Source organism: Hemiscyllium ocellatum, chromosome 20 (assembly GCF_020745735.1).
Source record: "Hemiscyllium ocellatum isolate sHemOce1 chromosome 20, sHemOce1.pat.X.cur, whole genome shotgun sequence".
Classification (NCBI taxonomy): Eukaryota; Metazoa; Chordata; class Chondrichthyes; order Orectolobiformes; family Hemiscylliidae; genus Hemiscyllium; species Hemiscyllium ocellatum.
In genome coordinates, this window is record NC_083420.1 from 1,025,503 (window position 1) to 1,048,808 (window position 23,306).

Consider the following 23,306-nt stretch of genomic DNA (forward strand, 5'->3'; position numbering starts at 1 on the left):
ACACTTGTTGCACACTGGAGGCATCTCATATTTCCCACATTGTCCAAGAAGAGGACACACCACATGGCTGAGGTCTCCTGTCATGATGTCTCTATAAATTAAGCTAGTTACTCCCTTTTTAAGAAAATGTGATTAAGCTAGCGACTTTCCTTCGTTTTAAGCACTTATAATTGAAGATCCACTTGTAGGAGAGCCTCAGCATCCGAGTGAAGGGATGACCTTTTAAAATTGAGATGAGGGGGAATTTTCAGCCAGAGGGTGGTGAATGTGTGGAGCTCATGAAATAGAGGCTGTAAAGGATAAATTATTGAGTGTATTTAAGACAGACATGGGTTCTTGACTAGTAAGGGGATCAAGGCTTACAGGAAAAAGACCGGCAAATGGGGTTGAGAAACATCAGCCATTGTCAACTGGGGGAGCAGACTCAAGTGGATCAAATGGCCTAATTATTCTCCAGTATTCTATGGGTCTTTTGGGAAAGGTTATTCTCTCTCTCCATTATGTTCCTTTGAAAATTCTGATCATCGGTTAATTTTTCATATTGCTGGAATTGCAAGTATAGTTGATGTGATCTCTTCTCATAAACTAACACTGGGAGCCTTGGTAATGTTTTGGTGAATCTGCACCCAAACTGCCCATGGTATTCCCAGTGTGGTCTAAACCGGGCTTGGAAATAGTTATGATGTTTACCACTGTTTGCACTCTAACATTTTAAAACTATGAAACAGCTTTTTCTGTGGTTTTATTTGTATTTGATTGTGATCTGTCTACATAAGCCCCTGCATCTCTTTCAATTCTCACCATTTGTAACTTTTCTTCATGGAATTAACTGTGACTATGAAGTTCTAAGGAATGTTCTGAGATGCAAAAAATGTGAAAAGTGCTGTATTAATGAAAGTTCAATTGTTTTTTTTCTCAGTTCATCCTTACAACCAAACTTTCTGACACCCATCCTAATCTCTCCCTCTAGGGTTCGACATTCAACCCCTTACCTATTCTTATAGCTCTCATCTCCAAAGCACCTTGGAACATTTTCTGTGTTAAAGGCGATATAAGGATTTGGCTTAAGCACTGAAGACGGGGGAAGAAAGCTTCAAATGGATACAGGAAGTTCTGTTTTTCAGATGTTCTGAATATTTTGTTCTGTCATCAGTCCTGATCAAATGTCCTTCAGTTGCAGCTTGTGGACATTCACGGTCAGGCACAAAAATAGTGGAATGATCTCACAGACATTAATAACATATATAGGTGGCTAAATTTTTTTTGATTCACTTGTGGGATGTGGGGATTGCTAGCTGGGCCAATATTTATTGGCTGTCCCTAGTTGCCTTTGAGAATGTGTGGTGGTGAGCTGTGTTTTGAACTGCCGCAGTCCATATGCAGTAAGTAGACCCACAGTGCTGTAAGGGAAGAAATTCCAGGATTTCTGACCCAGCAACAGTGAAGTTATGCTGATATACTTCCAAGTCAGGATGTTGAGTGGCTTGGAGGGGAGCTTGCAGGTCATGGTTTATCCAATGTATCTACTGCCGCTGTCCTCTTGGATGGTGGTAATCATAGGGATTGCAAGATGCTTTGGGTGGTAGAGGGAATGGATGTTTTTCGATGTGGTGCCAATCAAGTGGGCTGCTTTGTCCTGGATGGTGTCTGCCTTTGAGATGGGTGCAGCTCCACCAAACCAGGCAAGTGGGGAGTATTCCATCACACTCCTGACTTATACCTTGTAGGTGGTGGACAGGCTTTAAGGAGTCAGGTGAGTTATTTGCAGGATTCCTAGCCTTAACCTGCTCTTGTAGGCACTACATTTATGTAGTTGATTCAGTTCAGTTTCTAGTCAATGATAATCCCCCAGGATGTTGGAAATGGAGCTTTCAGTGATGCCAACACCACTGAATGTTAAGGGTTGATGGTGCGATTATCTCTTACTGGAGATGGTCGTTGTGTAGTGCAAATGTTACTTGTCACTTCTCAGCCTAAACCTGGGTATTGTCCAGGTCTTGCTGCATTTGAACATGGACTGCTTCAGTATCTGAGGAGTTGTGAATGGTTCTCTACATCCCCACTTCTGAATTTACGATGGAGGAAAGGTCATTGATGAAACATCTGAGAATGGTTGGGCCTAGAATACTACCCTGTCGGACTCCTGCAGAGATGTCTGGAGCTGAGATGACTGACCTCCAGCAACCAAGACCATCTTCCAATGTGTCAGGTATGACTGCAACCAGTGGAGAGTTTCTCCCCTGATTCCCATTGATTATAGTGTTGCAAGGGTTCCTTGGTGCTATTCTCGGTCACATGCTGCCTTGATGCCCAGACATTAATTACACCATTTATCACTAGTGCTGTCTTACTTATGTATAAGCTTTGGGTAAAAAATATATCTGGCATGCATTTTAGATTTTAACCTGTTTGTTTTTCAGGCCTCTGCAGCTCTGAAAAAGATGTACCAGGAATATCCTGAACTGTACACCAAAAGCATTGTGTGTTCCTTTGATCCACTAGTCATTTTCAAGGTATTAAAAGCTTAAACTACATCAAGGGTGCGTGGTTTTTGTTCTGTAATTCTGTTTGGAGGTTGTATAGTATTAAGGAAAATTTTATGTAATATATTTGAACAGAATTGCTTTGTTTTAGATTTTATATCTGAGATAAAACAAAATGTTTAATTTCATATTCATTTCATTCTTGTACCACTGAAGATGAAACAAGTTGACAAGAATGTAGCAACTGCTCTCACACATCGACCTTGGAGGCTAAGTTTCTACGGGAACGGTAAACCAAAATTTCACGACTATCGACAATACTGGTACATGTTGCTGGATATCATTTTGGACTGGTCCCTTCATGCTTTTTTATGGAAATTCTTTGGTATTTCTGCATTTTTAATGCAGAAAAATTTCATATCAATGTAAGTATTACAAGCCTTACTCTGGTTCTTAAAAATTCTTTGGTTCATTGAGTATGAGTGCCATTCATTATCTCCAGAGATTCTGAAATCAAGTTCAGTTATAATGGAATTAAAGTCTCTTTAATAATGCTGTGCAACCCACTGAGCAAAAAGTTGGGTGAAGGTTTTAACTTGATTCTTAAAACATCAAACCAGTCTTAATTCAGAAAATATAAATGTTAAACTGGTTATTTGGTTTAAGGAGTGGCTAAGTAGGTGATAGAAAATTTGAAGAGGTGGATAAGAAGTCTCTTCTGAAGTTGGGAAGAAGGGTCATTGGAGCAGAGTGAGAGGAGCTTTACTTTGGCTGTGCTACTTATGTTGTGAAAACCTGATCCTGGCACTAAGGGCCAGAAAGAGAGTCTGGGGATGATGTTTGGACAGGAAGCCGAGATATGTTGGTTTGCCAGAGGTAACTCGTGTTCCTGCTGGCCTGAAATCATTCCAGTAAAGGCACTTAACCTTGGGGATCTGTTTCATCTTTCTTCCCTTTACCTATCGGATTCTCAAGGCAGACTTTGAGTTTAGAAGTAATATTGGTGTAAAACTGATAGCAGCCTACTTAAGGAAGGGCTTGCCTCTGGAGAACAGGGTCATTGCCTTACTAACTTGTTTTTCAAATTGGAAGTGGGTAACCGTCCCCAACCTTCTAATGGAGAGGGGTAAATTTTGCTTCCCTATACCTGATTTCTTATTGTCTCGATGAAAACATTTAGTCTGTTGCATTGAGATACATAAGTACCTTCAAAAAGAGGGAAGCAAATGTTGTTTTGAGTATTCTGCATGAAAGTTCTCTCCTGTGATGCTGTTGCTGTGATGTTCATTTTTTAACTGTTCGATGATAGGGAATATCTGCAGCAAATACTTTACTTTTGTATTTTAAGATTATAGTCCATGTATACACAGTGATCTCAGCTGTCTCTTTCCCCACCGCCGCTCCCTTCTGTGAACTAAGTCTTGCCTATCACTCAGACTCCCAGACAGCACAGGCTAAAGCCATTCTACCAATCATATCTGCTCTGATCAGCTAATATCTGACTGCACTAATCCCATATTCCAGCTCTTCATCTATAGCTCAGGAGGCTATGGCAATGCAAGTGAATTCTAAATAACTAGTTAAATCCTCAATATTTCCTGACTCAACCACCATTTCAGGAAGTGAATTCTAGATTCCCACCACCTCCTTTTGGGTGGGAACATTATTCTTCATTCCACTCTCCGCCTTCTACCACCTAGCTTAAATCTATGCCTTCTGGTTAATGACCCTTCCCCTCATTGGAAAGAGTGCCTTCCTGCTCAGCCAAGCTGTGCCCCTCATAATCGTACACACCTCCATCAGGTCCACCTCAACCGTTGATTCTCTAAAGAAAACACTCCCAGCTACCCACTGTTTCCTTGTAGTTCAGACCCTCCAGTCCAGGCAGCAGCAGGCTGTGGAATTTCATCTGTCACCTTAAAGGGAGATGGCTTAGTAAGAATGTCACTGAGTCAGCATTCCAGAGCTAATGGTTTAAATCCCATCATGGATGATGGTGACGTTTAATTTAATTTTCCAAAAACTGGAATTATAAAACTGGCCTAATGCTGATCTTGTAACCACTGCTGATTCAGGTTCTCTAATGACCTTTGGGGAGTGAAATCTGTCTTACTCAATCTGGCCTACCTGTGACTGCAGACTAACAGCAATGTGTTTGACTCTGAACTGCCCTCAGGTTAATTAGAGATCAGCAATAAATGGTGACCAATTTCTACAAATGAATGGAAATGTCAAGGCCATTTGGCCCACTGTTGTGGCTTTGGACTGTGTGAAAAACACTAATTCAGACACTTGAGTGATCTGCTTCTTGCACTTTAGTGCAAACACCTATCCTTGATAGTGGTCTCAGTGAAGAAGCCATGATGTGGAGGTGCCAGTGTTGGACTGAGGTGGACAAAGTTAAAAATCACACACCACGTTATAGTCCAACAGGTTTGTTTGCAAGTACTAGCTTCTAGAGCGCTGCTCTTTCATCAGGTAACTAGTGGGGCAGGATCATTTGACACAGAATTTATAGCAAAAGATCCCACTAGTAACCTGATGTAGGAGCAGCGCTCTGAAAGCTAGTACTTCCAAATAAACCTGTTGGACTATAACCTGGTGTTGTGATTTTTAACTCTGTAAAGAAGGCTAGCAGCTTGGACGCTATCCATTTGAGTTTTGGCTTTAGGTGACAAGAATCCCTGCTGCAAATGTGTTGCTGGTCAAAGCACAGCAGGCCAGGCAGCATCTCAGGAATAGAGAATTCTCAAGAATCCCTGTACCATTAACGGGTCAATCTGTCCAGAACAAGGAAACATTGATCAGTTACCAGCAGTGTTGTCAATTATTGTACTTGCGTATTGGATTACTAAAGATGTTGCACAGTCAATTCTGTTTCAATGTAACAACGTGACAACTTCAAGTTAATCTGAGTCCAAGGACACCGTGTTTACTTTGCTCTGGATGGTCGTTTAACAATTGGAAAGTGTAGGTTTGTGCACTTAGCAGAATATCCTTATGGGTACTTTAGCAGTGCATCTCATCTAAAATGAAGAATAACATTTCATCTTGCTCATGAATGCTGGTTATACCAGCATGATTTCACCTTTGAATCTGCAGAACTTTAGTATCTTCTGTTTCTCTGTGCAACTAAATTCTGACTAGAGAGACTAAAGACTCTACAGCCTGATCTTCCAGGTAAAGCTGTTTTATTAGCTTCATAATGGAAATTCCCTGCATAGTAGTGGATATATCTATTCAGGACTAGCTTGCAGTCTGATAGCTAGCTGAATGTATGAGATGCGCAGGCTTTTCTGGTTTAGTAGTTCTTGGTAGGAAAAATTAATCAGACACTTGGTAGAGCAAATGTGATCCACATTGGTGATGTTTCCATCATTGAAGAGAAAAAAAAGGAAAAAAAAAGATTTCCTGGCATTCAAAGCTTTTGAAGATGTTGGTGCATCCAATATGGAAAATTGACATAACTGTCCCTTATATCTTTCAATCAAAACTCCAAGCTTTTGTCCTGACCCATGTGAAGATGTCATTCGTTGTAGTTTTCTGAATGGATAGGCCTAACATTTGACATTTCATGAGGTAGAGTTTTGTGCAGGTTAGATCTGGGTGGTGCACTTCAATTAGCTTTTGCTTGTTCACATTGGATATAATGGATCCTTAACATTGGTTTGGACATTTTTATTTTGGGCAGGACCGAAGGGAAAGTGTAGCCTGAAAATCCTTATCCAGTCCCATGGCTGCCATCTATTTGGTCAGTTACTCAGTACTCGATTAGATGATTTACTTTTCATAGCTGAAAAATGAGATGATGTAAGATAGTGAGGGGAGTAAGTGATCCAAGGAGTAATAGGAGATTTTGGAAGGGAAACCTGGAATGTGATCTTGTACTTTGGATTCAACTGTGGATTCAACTGCTTTGGATTTCAGTCTTCGTTGTCAGTATCTGGTTCATTGTCATCTACAAAGAAGTTGTTTGCTGCCACTAATGTCACCTGCTGTTTGTTATTGTCTTGTGCCTGTTTACTGTGTGAGAATGAGAGTATACTGAAGAAAAGGGACTTCATCTCCTGATGTATTAAGTAAGCAGTTGAGGAAGTTGCTGGCTGTCCGTGATGTAATGTTGATTGTGTAGGTTAATCTTCAGTTTACACTATTTCACCAATGTCATATTTCTGATTTACTGTCCCATCTTCAATGGCCTGAGGCTCATAGCAGATGAGATCTCCTGTGTTGTCTATGCCTTCTCTGGTCAGTTGTTCTTGTCAGGCGTGATTTACAGTTTCTCCTGAAAGCTGATTACATAAATGACAACATTTGAGGGTTTGGTCTCATGTAGCATTGGACATCCAGTATAACAGATCTGGTGGTGTCACTCTATTAAAGTGAGGGGAATGTCGATTAAAGCTCATTCTAAGTTATTCTAATTAGACTAAATGCAACACACAATGGAAGAAACAAAGCCAAATAACCCCACAACTCGTGGAATGCTGCAGAGGATTTAAACAATGACTTGTCAGAGTCTTAATAATATTGCCCAAGAAAGAGAAGTAATTGTGCTCTAATTGAGCTCATCAGGTCATTGAACACTTTCCATGCATTGCTTTGTAGTTACAGGGATGAGACAATGGATTTCGTTGCTCATTGGATGCTGCCTGAACTGCTGTGCTCTTCCAGCACCACTGATCCAGAAAATGGTAACACACAGTGCCAATGCCACTTACTTACCTATATCTCTACATTTTCTTTGTGCAGCTTTCTGACGTTTTTCTCTCATGGGCACACAAGTTTTCTTCTTTTCTCTGCATTTTATCCAGGAATGTTTCAAGTTTGGCCTCCTGTTTTCTATCCACTTGGTATTGTTTGCTTCCTTCTTTGGATCTTTCTGCCTGCTGTTCCATAAACAGCCATAAAATCTCTTGAGACATTTAAGAGATGTATAGACTTGTCAAACATCTACCACTTGCTTACAATTTCAACAACTTTCTGTTCACGGTTAAATCAAATGTTGATTTTTAAAGGCTTCATATGAAGCTTTCTTCACCTGTCTTGGATGAATTGCCGTGTTACACAGAAACAGCACCTGAGGTTTTGAATTGCATGCTGGAAGGATCAGACCTGTGGACTCAACTAGCCACATAAACTTTGGACTGTTGGACTCTGAAATGTGCTTGGAACCAACTAGTAACACCTCCTCTTAAATTTGTTTCTTCAAATTCTCCTGACCTCTGTGGTTATTCTTGACTTCTGAAAGCTAATTATTTTTAAGTGCCTTGGCTTATTAAAATATTATTTCATAGATTGTGATGTCAGTCACCTCTCACCAAGCTGAAATTTCATCTCAAATTATCACATAATTTCTTTGCATATTATGGTAAATTTGGTTTTAAAATTAACGTTTTTAAAAGATTCTTGAATCTCTGTTCATTCAGGTCAGCTAGGGACAATGGGTAGTCAACAGTGAGACTTTGAGATCAGTATTAAAATATTTATTTTTTAAGATTAGGTCAGCTTTAGCTTTAGCTTTAATGGAATACCAGTTCATATTAACCAGTTCATGTATCTGGCCCTGTGGCAGCAAGATGTTATACTTAGGCCTAATCTGCAAAAAACAGACTCATGTGCATTATCGAGTGTTGAGAAGAATTGTAGCTCAGGTTAAGGTTCTGGATGTAGGTTTGCTCGCTGAGCTGGAAGATTCATTTTCAGATGTTTTGTCACCATACTAGGTAACATCATCAGTGAGCCTCCGGATGAAGCACTGATGATATGGCCTGCTTTTTATTTGTGTTTTGGTTTACTTGGGGGGGGTGGTGTCATTTCCTGTTCTTTTTCTTAGGGGGTGGTAAATGGGATCCAAGTCAATGTGTTTCTTGATAGAGTTCCGATTGGAGTGCCACGCTTCTAGGAATTCTCGCACGTGTCTCTGTTTGGCTCATCCTAGGATGAATGTGTTGTCCCAGTTGAAGTGATGTCCTTCTTCATCTGTATGTAAAGATATAGTGAGAGTGGGTCATGTCTTTTCGTGGGTAGTTGATGTTCATGTATCCTGGTGGTTAGTTTTCTGCCTGTTTATCCAATGTAGTGCTTGTTACAGTTCTTGTTACAGTTCTTGCAAAGTATTGTGTAAATGATGTTAGTTTTGCTTGTTGTCTGTATCGGGTCTTTCAAGTTCATTAGCTGCTGTTTTAGTGTGTTGGTGCGTCTTTGGGCTAGCTACCATGATGCCAAGAGGTCTGAGTAGTCTGGCAGTCATTTCCAAGATGTCTTTGATGTAGGGGAGAGTGGCGAGGGTTTCTGGACATGTTTTGTCTGCGTATTGGGGTTTGTTGCTGAGAAATTGGCAGACTGTGCTTGTTGGGTACCCGTTCTTTTTGAATACACTGTATAGGTGATTTTCCTCTGCTCTTCAAAGTTCCTCTGTGCTGAACTGTGTGGTGGTTTGTTGAAATAATGTTCTAATGCAGCTTCATGTTTTGAACTTTGCTTATGAATTATCAAAACAAAGTTAAAATTAGCATTTTTAATCTTTTCAGTTAATTTAATGAATTAATATTCATGTGATAGCTGAGAAAAGAGGGATTTGCTCAAAAAATCACCAGAATGATCTCAAACCCAAGGGTTAAATGTAAAGATGAGTTGCATGATAAGAGCTAGCATTTCTTCAATAGATTACCTGGAAATCAAGAAATTCATTAGAGGGAAGTCCAGGGCAAAGGAACAAATGCTGTGGTATTCGGTGATGCTGTCAGCAAACGCCTTGTCCATCCTGAAAAACAGGCTGCTGACCTAGGAGTCTATTGGAATTTTTTGAGATTAATCAATTATTTTCATTGAGAGTATTCATGTGGGTAAATTGAGTTAGATTAACAATGATTTTCTCGTACTGCAGAACAAATTTGCATGAGTCTGATGTCTATCTTTGTTGAACTGTATGCAAACAGATTTGAAACCTTTTGTTGACTTAAATATATACTTTGTCAAAAGTTCCTTGATCATTCCGTGTATATCATTTTGAGGCCAACTTAGTAAATTATGTGAGAGGCATTAATCAATTCAGATACTTCCACACTTTCTCTTTCATAGTTTCATAGTTGCAGAGCAGTTTGACACTTGTTTTATGATTTGGTTGTGTTTAACCACTGGTCAAATTTCTTTGCCAAAGGAAATGAACGCCCTGCCCCATTCTACCCACTCACTCCCCATACACAGTATTTCACATATTGTCTGTGCACTTGTGTGGTAGTGACATTAAAAATATGGTGTAGAATGCATCTGATATCTTGCCAGAACTGCAAGATATACTTGTTCGTTTTAGCACTTTTAAGGTAATAAAACTTCCCAAAATGCTTCCAAAAAAATGTGGCTGCAAGTACATTGGAACTAGGAGCAAGTATGGTCAGAGTCTTACAACACAGAGACAGGTCCTTTGGTCCAAACTGACCAAAATGTCCATCCACACTAACCCCATTTGGTCCATAACCTCCTAAACCTTTACTATCCACGTATTTGTCCAAATGCCTTTTAAATGTTGTTAATGTACCCGTCTCAACCACTTCCGCTTGCAGCTCATTCCATATGCGTACCACTCTCTGTGTAAAAACGTTGCCCCTCAGGTTCCCTTTTATTCTTTCCCCTGGAACCTGAAACTGATGCCCTATAGTCCTTGTTTCCCCAACCCTGGGAAAAAGACTGATTGTATTCACTCTATGTATGCCTTTGATCTCATATATCTCTCTCAGCCCCCCCCCCCCACTCCCCTCAGTCTCCTAAGATCAAAAGGAAGAAAAAATCCTCGCCTGTCCAACCTCTCCCTGTAACTCAGACCCTTGAATCTAGACAACATCCTTGTACGTTTTTTTCTGTACTCTTTCCAGTTTAATAATATCCTTCCAAAACAAGGTGACCCAAGTGGAACACAATACTCCAAGTGCGGCCTCACCAACGTCCTGTACAACTGTAATGTTACTTCCCATCTTCTATATTCTGTGCGCTGACTGATGAAGGCCAGTATGCCAAAAGCAGCCTTCACTGCCCTGTCTACCTGTGACTTCACTTTCAGAGAATTGTGAACTTGACCTTCAAGATCCCTCTGTCTCTCTACACCCCTTGAGGTCCTACTATTCACCATGAAACTCTGATCTTGATTTGATTTTCCAAAATACAACACCTCACACGTATATTAAACTCCATTTGCCAGTTTTTGGCCCACTTCCCCAGCTGATCAAGGTCCGGCTACAATTTCTGATAACCTTCCTCACTGTCTTCAAGAACGCTTATTTTAGTGTCCACAACAAGCTTATTAATCATGTCTTGTACATTCTCATCCAAATCATTGATATATATAACAAACCGCAATGGGCCCAGCACTAACTCCTGAGGCACTCCACTAGATAGTCAGAGATGTACAGCATGGAAACAGACCCTTTGGTCCAACCCGTCCATGCTGACCAGATATCCCAACCCAATCTAGTCCCACCTACCAGCACCCGGCCCATATCCCTCCAAACCCTTCCTATTCATACACCCATCCAAATGCCTCTTAAATGTTGCAATTGTACCAGCCTCCACCACATCCTCTGGCAGCTCATTCCATACACGTATCATCCTCTGCGTGAAAAAGTTGCCCCTTAGGTCTCTTTTATATAGAACGTAGAAAAATACAGCGCAGTACAGGCCCTTCGTCCCTCGATGTTGTGCCGATCCAAGCCTACCTAACCTACACTAACCCACTTTCCTCCATGTGTCTATCCAATGCCCGTTTAAATGCCCATAAAGAGGGAGAGTCCACCACTGTTACTGGCAGGGCATTCCATGAACTCACGACTCACTGAGTAAAGAATCTACCCCTAACATCTGTCCTATACCTACCACCCCTTACTTTAAAGCTATGCCCCTCGTAATAGCTGACTCCATACGTGGAAAAAGGTTCTCATGGTCAACCCTATCTAAACCTCTAATCATCTTGTACACCTCCATCAAGTCACCCTTAAACTTTCTTTTCTCCATTGAAAACAGCCCAAAGTGCCTCAGCCTTTCCTCATACGATCTTCCTACCATACCAGGCAACATCCTGGTAAACCTCCTCTGCACCCGTTCCAGTGCCTCCACATTCTTCCTATGGTATGGCGACCAAAACTGCACACAATACTCCAGATGCGGCCGCACCGGAGTCTTATACAACTGCAACATGACCTCAGGACTCCAAAACTCAATTCCTCTACCAATAAAAGTCAGTACGCCATATGCCGCCTTCACAGCACTATTTACCTGGGTAACTTTCAGAGATCTGTGTACATGGACACCAGGATCCCTCTGCTCATCCACACTACCAAGTATCCGACCATTAGCCCAGTACTCCATCTTCTTGTTATTCATACCAAAGTGAATCACTTCACACTTAGCTACATTGACCTCCATTTGCCACCTTTCTGCCCAGCTCTGCAGCTTATCTATATCCCGCTGTAACCTGCCACATCCTTCCTCAGTGTCAACAATTCCACCGACTTTCGTATCATCCGCAAACTTGCTCACCCAACCTTTTAGCCCCTTCTCCAGGTCATTTATAAAAATGACAAACAGCAATGGTCACAAAACAGATCCTTGCGGAACACCGCTAGTAACTGCACTCCAAGATAAACCTTTACCATGAACTACTACCCTCTGTCTTCTTCCAGCCAGCCAATTCCTAATCCAAACCTCCAACTCCCCCTCAATGCCATACCTCCGTATTTTTTGCAGTAGCCTACCATGGGGAACCTTATCAAACGCCTTACTAAAATCCATATACACCACATCTACTGCTTTACCCTCGTCTACCTCCTTAGTCACCTTCCCAAAGAATTCAATAAGGTTTGTGAGGCACGACCTGCCCTTCACAAAACCGTGCTGACTATCCTTGATCACATTATTCCTTTCCAGATGTTCATAAATCCTATCCCTTACAATTCTCTAAGACTTTGCCCACAACAGAGGTAAGACTCACCGGCCTATAGTTACTAGGGTTATCCCTACTCCCCTTCTTGAACAAGGGAACCACATTTGCTATCCTCCAGTCTTCTGGCACTATTCCTGTAGACAACGAGGACATAAAAATCAAGGCCAATGGCTCTGCAACCTCCTCCCTTGCTTCCCAGAGAATCCTAGGATAAATGCCATCAGGCCCAGGGCACTTATCTATTTTCGCCCTTTCCAGAATTTCCAACACGTCTTCCCTACATACCTCAAAGCCATCCATTCTAATTAATTGTGACTCAATATTCACATCGGCAACAATGTCCTGTTCCTGAGTGAATACTGACGAAAAGTATTCATTCAGTGTCTCCCCAATCTCTTCAGCCTCCACACGCAACTTGCCACTACTATCCTTGACGGGACCTATTCCTACCCTAGTCATCCTTTTATTCCTGTCATACCTATAGAAAGCCTTTGGGTTTTCCCTAATCCTACCATGTCCCCTCCTTGCTGCTCTTAGCTCTCTCTTTAGATCCTTCCTGGCTACCTATAACACTCAATCGCCCCAATTGAACCTTCACACCTCATCTTTACATAGGCCGCCCTCTTCCCTTTAACAAGGGATTCCAATTCCTTATTAAACCACGGTTCCCTCACACGACTCCTTGCTCCCTGCCTGACCAATACATACTTATCAAGGACACTCAATAGTTGCTCCTTGAACAAGCTCCACATATCAATTGTGTCCTTCCCTTAAAGCCTACTTTTCCAAGCCACGCATCCTAAGTCATGCCTCACCACTTCATAATTTCCCTGCCCCCAGCTATATCTTTCCCCTCTCACCCTAACTACGCCCTTTAGTCCTGGACTCCCCAACCCCAGGGAAAAGACTTTGTCTATTTATTCTATCCATGCTCCTCATAATTTTGAAAACCTCTATAAGGTCATCCCTCAGCCTCAGACGCTCCAGGAAAAACAGCCCCAGCCTGTTCAGCCTCTCTCTATAGCTCAAATCCTCCAACCCTGGCAACATCCTTGTAAATCTTTTCTGAACCCTTTCAGGTTTCACAACATCTTTCTGATAGGAAGGAGACCAGAATTGCATGCGATATTCCAAAAGTGGCCTGACCAATGTCCTGTACAGCCGCAACATGACCTCCCAACTCCTGTACTCAATACTCCAACGAATAAAGGAAAGCATACCAAATGCCGCCTTCACTATCCTATCTACCTGCGACTCCACTTTCAAGGAGCTATGAACCTGCATGCCAAGGTCTCTTTGTTCAGCAACACTCCCTAGGACCTTACCATTAAATGTATAAATTCTGCTAAGATTTGCTTTCCCAAAATGCAGCACCTCGCATTTATCTGAATTAAACTACATCTGCTACTTCTCAGTCCATTGGCCCATCTGGTCCAGATCCTGTTGTAATCTGAGGTGTAACCCTCTTCGCTGTCCACTACACCTCCAATTTTGGTGTCATCTGCAAACTTACTAACTGTACCTCTTATGCTCGCATCCACATCATTTATGTAAATGACAGAAAGTAGAGGGTCCAGCACCGATCCTTGTGGCACTCCACTGGTCACAGGCCTCCAGTCTGAAAAACAACCCTCCACCACCACCCTCTGTCTTCTACCTTTGAACCAGTTCTGTATCCAAATGGCTAGTTCTCCCTGTATTCCATGAGATCTAACCTTGCTAATCAGTCTCCCATGGGAAACCTTGTCGAATGCCTTCCTGAAGTCCATGTAGATCACATCTACTGCTCTGCCCTCATCAATCCTCTTTGTTACTTCAAAAACCTCAATCAAGTTTGTGAGACTTGATTTCCCATGCGCAAAGCCATGTTGACAATCCCGAATCAGTACTTGCCTTTCCAAAAACATGTACATCCTGTCCCTCAGGATTCCCTCCAACAACTTGCCCACCACCGAGGTCAGGCTCACCGGTCTATAGTTCCCTAGCTTGTCTTTACCACCCTTCTTAAACAGTGGCACCACGTTTGCCAACCTCCAGTCTTCCGGCACCTCATCTGTGACTATCGATGATACAAATATCTAAGCAAGAGGCCCAGCAATCACTACTTTAGCTTCCCACAGAGTTCTTAGGTACACCTAATCAGGTCCTGGGGATTTATCCACTTTTAACCATATCAAGACATCCAGCACTTCGTCCTCTGTAATCTGGACATTTTGCAAGATGTCACCATCTATTTCCCTACTAGGAGAAAGTGAGGACTGCAGATGCTGGAGTACCAGAGTTGAAAAATGTGGTGCTGGAAAAACACAGCAGGCCAGGCAGCATCCGAGGAGCAGGAGAATCGACATTTCAGGCATAAGCCCTTCTTCAGGATTCCTGTTGGGAGGGGAGTCTATAATACAATCCCAATAAGGTGATCATCCCTTTCTTATTTCTCAATTCCACTCAAATAACCTCCTTGGATGTATTTCCGGGAATATTCCCCCCTCAGCACAGCTGTAATAATATCCCTTATCAAAAATGCTACTCCCCCTCCTCTCTCGCTTCCCTTTCTATCCTTCCTGTAGCATTTGTACCCTGGAACATTAAGCTGCCAGTCCTGCCCATCCCTGAGCCATGTCTCTGTAATTGCTATGATATCCCAGTCCCATGTTCCTAACCATGCCCGGAGTTCATCTGCCTTCCCTGTTAGGCCTCTTGCATTGAAATAAATGCAGTTTAATTTATTAGTCCTACCTTGTCCCTGCCTGCCCTGACTGTTTGACTCACTTCTGTTCTCAGCTGTACCAGTCTCAGATTGATCTCTTCCCTCACTATCTCCCTGGGCTCCCCCCCCCCCCCCCCCCCCCCCCCCCCCAAAAATACTCACTACTGCAGCCTTTTTCTTGGACAGACTTAAAACAACAATTAACTTATCTGATTCCCGGCCTCCAGTTCAACAAACATCCTTTCACTATTACCCGCTGCTTCCTACCATCAAGTTAATTGTGTCTCCAATTTGCCAGCTTGCCCTGGATTCCATGCGGTCTTACCTTCCACAGTGGCCTACCACGTGGAACCTTATCAAAGGCCTTACTGAAATCCATATAGACTACATCAACCGCCCTGCCCTTGTTAATCTTCCTGGTCACTTTATCAAAGAACTGTAACAAAGTTGTGAGGCATGATCTTTCTCTCACAAAGCAATGCTGACTAATCAAACTCTGTATTTCCTAATGCATGTATATCTTGAGCCTCAGAATCTCCTCAAGTCACTTACCTCCCATAGAGGTTAAGCTTACTGGTCTATAAATCCTGGACTTTTCTTTGCAGCCCATCTTCAATAGTGGCACAACATTCACTCCCCTCCAGTCTTGTCTTGTTTGAGCCAGTTCTGCCATTCGATATGATCATGGCTGGTAATGGTCTCAGAATCATTCTCTTGTCCATACTCCATCATACATGATTGTCTTGTCTATCAAAAATCTAGCAAACTCATCCTGGAATAAATTTAATGATGGAGCATTTTTTTTTAGGGAAGAGAGTTCCATACACTACCCTCAGAAAAATTCTCTATCTATGCCTTTAAAGGGAGAACTCTTAGTTTTAAACTCAGTTCCAGCCAACAAGAGTAGAGAACTGGAGAGAAGGGTCTTTTGGCACAGTGGTAGTGTCTCTACATCTGGACCAGGAGACCTCGGTTCAAGCCTTGAGGCACATGATAACATCTCTGAATAGATTGGTTATGAAATATCTAGAACTGTGGAGGAGGAGGAAGACCCTGGAAAAATGTTTAGGGAAAGTGAAATAAATACATTTTGCTGTTTTTAAAAAGTGGTATCAATTTGAATAACTCTCCAATTTTGATTTCTGTAGGGACTACATTCGGTTCTGGGCTGAAAGAGGGGTTGAAGTGGTTGCCTGGACTGTAAATTATTCAGATGAGAAGCGATACTATGAAAAGATTCTCCATTGTATTTACATTACTGACAGCCTTATTGAAAAATGTTCACCTGCTTCCTAATTTATCTCCTGAGATATCTGTATAAACTCACATATGTAGTGCTACTGAACTAAATGTATGAATGGTGTCCTGTATTAAACAAGGTGTACCAATCTCTTTGAATTTTTTTTGTATTTTGATATTCAGGAAGGAAAATAGGTTTTGATTTGGTAAACTCCATTAACAATGTAAATAATTATAATTAAAAGAGCAGCATAATGTTAGCATCAAATATGTGCAGCAAAATGCTAAAGTGATGTACCTGTCAAGATTTGCTAGGGAATACAGTGTTCCTTCCTAGTTTCTGAAGATACTGTCTTGTTTATTTATGGATGAAAACATGTTCAGATGCTGCAAATGTTAAGTATATGTAAAATAAATGCACAAAAGTTGAAGTCATTCTTTGTTTTCACTCTGCTCATCATTGGCTTACATTTGACTTCCCAGACTCCAGGATTATTCTCTACATTATGATGCTGCTGCTGTACTCTGCCACTCACATACTGTAAGGTAATACTTACACTATGTGTCCCTGCACACCAGCTTCTACTTTCTCAGCTTTATTTTGACCTGGATCCTCTGCAAACATCCTGCTTCTCCTTGAGTGAATTCTGGTTCTTTTACCCTACATAGCAACCTTTTCGTTCCAGTGTCTAATCTGCTTCTGAGTACATAACGCTGGTTCAAAGAATCATTTCACTTTGTGCTGATCTGGACTAAATCTGTTGCTACTGTTCTTTCCCGTTATGGTTTCACTTTTGCTGCCACTTTTCCCATGCTCTTCATTATCGTTCGCTGCATTTATCTCTCTGTCAATCTACTTGATTCCTTGGTATGCACTACAAAGGCAACTCTCACCTTCTCTGCACTCTGGATCAACCTTTGTAACTCATTGTTAACTTACTCTGTCAGAAGTCACACAACACTAGGGATATAGTCCAACAGGTTTATTTAAAATCACAAGCCCTTGGGATGTAGCCCCATCATCTGATGAAGGAGCTACATGCTGAAAGTTTGTGATTTCAACTAAACCTATTGGACTATATATACCTGGTGTTGTGTGACTTCTGACTTTGTCCATCCCAGCCCAACACTGGCACCTCCATCTTAATTTACTACAATTGATCTATTCTCTCTTTAGCTCCAAAGTCTTTTACAAATGCACTTTCAAGCACTTAGATTACTTACTTACAGTGTGGAAACAGGCCCTTCGGCCCAACAAGTCCACACCAACCCGCCGAAGTGCAATCCACCCATACCCCTACATTTACACCTTACCTAACACTATGGGCAATTTAGCATGGCCAATTCACCTGACCCGCACATCTTTGTGACTGTGGGGGGAAACCGGAGCACCCGGAGGAAACTCCACACAGTCAGTCGCCTGAGTCGGGAATTGAACCCGGGTCTCAGGTGCTGTGAGGCAGCAATGCTAACCGCTGTGCCACCGTGCCGCCCACAATCAATGGCCGTCCATTTCTGACATATCTGTGGCCATTGATCTACTCAATTACTTGATGCACTCAATGTTTGATGAGCTTGTCAGCAGTAAAACCTTCACTTTGCAACCATTCTCTTGTAAAAATTTCCCTATCCATTACCTCTTCAAATCCAAAGGACAGAGTTGATCTTATACTTGCTGTACAACTCTACCATTTGTTGCCAGATTTAGCTGGACCACACCAATATCTGTCAGGTCCTTTGGTACCAAAGCTGCTGTTTGCACCATATTTTTCTGTAAAGTAAAGATAATTCAGTTATTTTCTGTGTCATTAACTGCCTCCTTAAACCATGCCTGACTTTTCATTTCCTCCTTCCCTCGTCTGTACCATCAAGTGCAAGGCAGTCATGGATTTATTTTTGTCACTAAGATTCACTTTCTCTGTCAGCTTTACTGCATTACTCCCTTTCTCCAAAACCAGGAAACTAAGGTTCCCCTTTGTTCCAGTCCTGAACCTACTCTTTGACTTGTTTCTGTTCTATTTCTGCTCAAACTAGTTCAGAGCTCTGTATGAAATCTGCATCCTGCCCTCTCAACCATACTTGTCTTTAGCTGATAGCCATCCCGTTTTCCAAGCTACTTAATATGTTCCTGTATCAAACACTGACCTCTTTCTTTAAAAAAAATGCCAACATCAATCCACCGTTAAACCCTTGCTGCTACCCTTCCCCATCCTGTATGGACTATTTGCAGGCTTTGACACAACTGCCTACACCATCCTCCTGTAATGACTGACTTCTGTTTAATGAACGGTCCTGCCTTTCTCTGCCCTTTCCTAGCCAGGTTACGTCCCATTGCCAGAATTCTAGTTTTCATCATAAGCTGCCCCAAGTGACTGTTTCCGATTTGATGCTGGGGTGGGCATGCACTGCTGACACCAGCTCCACCTTGCCACCACCTCTCAGTCCATCCATTGCCTTTGTGTTCTCACCTCCGTTAACCAACATCCAGCTTCGATCACCAGAAGGCATACATTTTAGATTTTCTTCTTGAAGCTTCCACATCTGTCTTAAGACCCTGTTTCCACCTTCTTTAATCCTCTGTTTATTTTGTGCCAAATTTTGTCTGACTAGAGTTCTGAAGCACCTTCTGATGTTTTACTATGTTAAAGGTACTGAATAAACACAATCGACTTTTATAAAGTGATTCATAAGACATAATACAGAACTGAGTAATAATGAAACCACTCTAAAGTCCTGAAGTATGTTTGAGGCCAACTGTTAAAAGAATGATGCTCCAATAACTTTTTTGAAAGTTGATGGGAAATTACAAAACACATCTATTGTGTGCATGAATCAAGAAACTGCTGTTAATCTTAATTCAATTATTTTCTTAGTTGCCCATTTCCTACAAACCTATGCACTCAGTAAAAGAGTGTTGATGATTTCTGCCACTTCAGAGCAGTCTTTGTATCCAGAGGTATTAGCATCATTTATCTCAACATTAGCAAAACCAAATCAGAAGGAAGAGTTGGAATTGGAATCTGATGTGAAAAGACATGATCAATTTTAATCTAGCAGACTTGCAAGTTGTGGGAATTCAAAATAACTGTGACTATCAAACTTTGCTTAAATTGTATGGACCGTCGTAATTGTGCTATCATTGTTTTAAATGTTATTTCATCTGCAGTTAGTGAGTTCTCTATGCGAAGTTTGAGGGAATCCCTGTTTCAAGTCCTGTTATGTCAGTTATAGTCTCTACTTGATTATTTTGTCACTATCTATTTCACCAAGTAAAAGTGGCTTAGTGAAAATTGTTAATTTGTAAGACCAGGAGTAGCCGCCTTGCACAGGAAGCTGCAGGTTTCCCACCTACAAGTTGACCTTTGGTGCTGCTTAGTGTCTGAACATCATCTCCTGGAAACTGCTTTCACCTGTTTCTGTGGGCAACTAATTGTTGAGTTGAGTTATAATACCCTAACCTCCATCTTAAGCCACCAAAGGGATCTTGCATTATCTGCCCAAAACCTGCTTAGCTACTAAAATCAATTGCTTCCTTGGTCATGTGCTGTTCCCCAGTTTTATGTTTCAAACCGATACAAGTGTGTTTCGCATTACTTTAAATAGCTTAACTATAAAACCACATTTCTCAAAGCTATTCTTCTATATTCTGACCAAAAAGGAAAAAAGTGAATATGTGCAGTTGTTGTAATGGAGTCATAAGCTTTGAAAATGGTATATATAGCATTATTAATTGTACACAAGTTTATTCATATGCCCTTTCATTTGTATGTCAGAACAGTTTTGATGTAGGTTTGCTCACTGAGTTGGAAGATTCATTTTCAGACATTTTGTCACCATACTAGGTAACATCATCAGTGGGCCTCCGGATGAAGCATTGCTGATTATTCATGCTTTCAATTTATATCTTTGGGTTGGTAATGTCATTTTCTATGGAGATGTCATCTTTTCTTGGGGGTGGTGAATTGGATCCAAGTCAATGTGTTTTTTGATAGTTACCCAGAAGGTGGTGGCACCTGGAATACATTGCCAGCAGAGGTAGTAGAGGCTAGCATGCTAGATTCATTTAAGATGTGTCTGGACTGATGCATGAGTAGGTGGGGAGCAGAGGGATACAGATGCTTAGGAATTGGGCGACCGGTTTAGACAGTAGATTTGGATCGGCTCAGGCTTGGAGGGCCGAAGGGCCTGTTCTTGGGCTGTAAACTTTCTTTTTTCCAGTTGGAATGCCATGCTTCTAGGAATTCTTGTGCATGTCCCTGTTTGACTTGTCCTGGGATGGATGTGTTGTCCCAGTCGAAGTGGTGTTCTTCCTCATCTGTATGTAAAGATACTAGTGAGAGAAGGTCATGTCTTCTTGTGGCTAGTTGATGTTCATGTAGTTGGACTACATTGGACAGCACTTTCTTGTGTTGTTAAGATCTCAGGGTTTAGTTTTAAACTAAAATTATTTTTGAAAAAAGCACAAAACATGTTTTCTTTGCTGAAAAAATGCGTGTTGGTTTCTGAGCAATCTAGCTCTCTGATTACTTCTGTACATTATGTAATTGTACAAAGTAATACCTTATGAAGTGTATTATTGGGGGTATTTAATCTATTATTTTATGGACTATGTAATAAAAATGTTCACTAATTGTTTCTGCACTTTCAATAAATGGAAAGTTTATGCTGACTTTATTGAATGTGGTTTGTTTTTTAAGAAAAAAAATTTATATATGCCTTGCAATTAACTCAAAAGGGGTTATATAATGCATTAAAATTTCAGGAAGGCAAATATAGACTGACTTCTATGAACCTTAAAAAATTGAGATATTCATTAGTGATTAAACTGTATTGTTGCCTGAGCTGACACACTAAAAATCAGAAACCACCACCACCACACACCATCCTTCGCCCCAGTAGGTATTGTTCTCTCCCATAGTCTTGCCTGGAACTCCATATTACAAATAGATTTCTGGCACTGCTCCAGGGTTGAAACAGCTTTTATAAGTTCACCTCTGTGCAGTGCAAAAATGTAAATTAGCATTCTTATCTTACTTGTATGCAGTCTTTATGGTAAACCACACCATCCACTTTTGAAGTCTGCACTGAAGTTGATATGGTGGGTGTGTCCTCATCTGTTTCCAATCTTGTAGTAAAAAATGAGGTCTGCAGATGCTGGAGATCACAGCTGCAAATGTGTTGCTGGTCAAAGCACAGCAGGTTAGGCAGCATCTCAGGAATAGAGAATTCGACGTTTCGAGCATAAGCCCTTCATCAGGAATAAGAGAGAGAGCCAAGCAGGCTGAGATAAAAGGTAGGGAGGAGGGACTAGGGGGAGGGGCAATGGAGGTGGGATAGGTGGAAGGAGGTCAAGGTGAGGGTGATAGGCCGGAGTGGGGTGGGGGCGGAGAGGTCAGGAAGAGGATTGCAGGTTAGGAGGGCGGTGCTGAGTTGAGGGAACCGACAGACAAGGTGGGGGGAGGGGAAATGAGGAAGCTGGAGAAATCTGAATTCATACCTTGTGGTTGGAGGGTTCCCAGGCGGAAGATGAGGCGCTCCTCCTCCAGCCGTCGTGTAGTTGTGCTCTGCCGGTGGAGGAGTCCAAGGACCTGCATGTCCTCGGTGGAGTGGGAGGGGGAGTTAAAGTGTTGAGCCACGGGGTGATTGGGTTGGTTGGTTCGGGCGGCCCAGAGGTGTTACACCTCCTCCCACCCTGCCCCCTGTATACACCTCCTCCCACCCTGCCCCCTGTAAAAACGCCATCCCATATTCCCAATTCCTTCGTCTCCGCCGCATCTGCTCCCAGGAGGACCAATTCCAACACCGCACAGCCCAGATGGCCTCCTTCTTCAAGGACCGCAGATTCCCCCCAGACGTGATCGACGATGCCCTCCACCGCATCTCCTCCACTTCCCGCTCCTCCGCCCTTGAGCCCCGCTCCTCCAACCGCCACCAAGACAGAACCCCACTGGTTCTCACCTACCACCCCACCAACCTGCGCATACAACGTATTATCCGCCGCCATTTCCGCCACCTCCAAACGGACCCCACCACCAAGGATATATTTCCCTCCCCTCCCCTATCAGCGTTCCGCAAGGACCACTCCCTTCGTGACTCCCTTGTCAGATCCACACCCCCCACCAACCCAACCTCCACCCCCGGCACCTTCCCCTGCAACCGCAGGAAATGTAAAACTTGCGCCCACACCTCCACACTCACTTCCCTCCAAGGCCCCAAGGGATCCTTCCATATCCGCCACAAGTTCACCTGTACCTCCACACACATCATCTATTGCATCCGCTGCACCCGATGTGGCCTCCTCTATATTGGTGAGACAGGACGCTTACTTGCGGAACGCTTCAGAGAACACCTCTGGGCCGCCCGAACCAACCAACCCAATCACCCCGTGGCTCAACACTTTAACTCCCCCTCCCACTCCACCGAGGACATGCAGGTCCTTGGACTCCTCCACCGGCAGAGCACAACTACACGACGGCTGGAGGAGGAGCGCCTCATCTTCCGCCTGGGAACCCTCCAACCACAAGGTATGAATTCAGATTTCTCCAGCTTCCTCATTTCCCCTCCCCCCACCTTGTCTCAGTCGGTTCCCTCAACTCAGCACCGCCCTCCTAACCTGCAATCCTCTTCCTGACCTCTCCGCCCCCACCCCACTCCGGCCTATCACCCTCACCTTGACCTCCTTCCACCTATCCCACCTCCATTGCCCCTCCCCCTAGTCCCTCCTCCCTACCTTTTATCTCAGCCTGCTTGGCTCTCTCTCTTATTCCTGATGAAGGGCTTATGCTCGAAACGTCGAATTCTCTATTCCTGAGATGCTGCCTAACCTGCTGTGCTTTGACCAGCAACACATTTGCAGCTGTTTCCAATCTTGTATCTATTATAGTTTCCCTTCCCCCTCCTGCACTGTTAAATCTGGTTTCAGCGAGGATCTATCTGCATGGAG

At 42.6% G+C, this 23,306-nt stretch overlaps 1 protein-coding gene across 2 annotated transcripts in view; it reads left to right on the forward strand.

Annotated features, from left to right (window-relative positions):
- Positions 1-17,334, forward strand: part of gde1 (glycerophosphodiester phosphodiesterase 1) — a 38,045-nt gene extending 20,711 nt beyond the window's left edge. For both annotated transcript variants that reach the window (XM_060840091.1, XM_060840090.1), the window contains exons 4-6: positions 2,421-2,513; positions 2,700-2,908; positions 16,273-17,334. In XM_060840091.1, the coding sequence (XP_060696074.1) occupies positions 2,421-2,513; positions 2,700-2,908; positions 16,273-16,420 (450 nt within the window). In that variant the 3' untranslated portion in view covers positions 16,421-17,334. The remainder of the gene's footprint in view (positions 1-2,420; positions 2,514-2,699; positions 2,909-16,272) is intronic.
- The last annotated feature ends 5,972 nt before the right edge of the window (positions 17,335-23,306 follow it).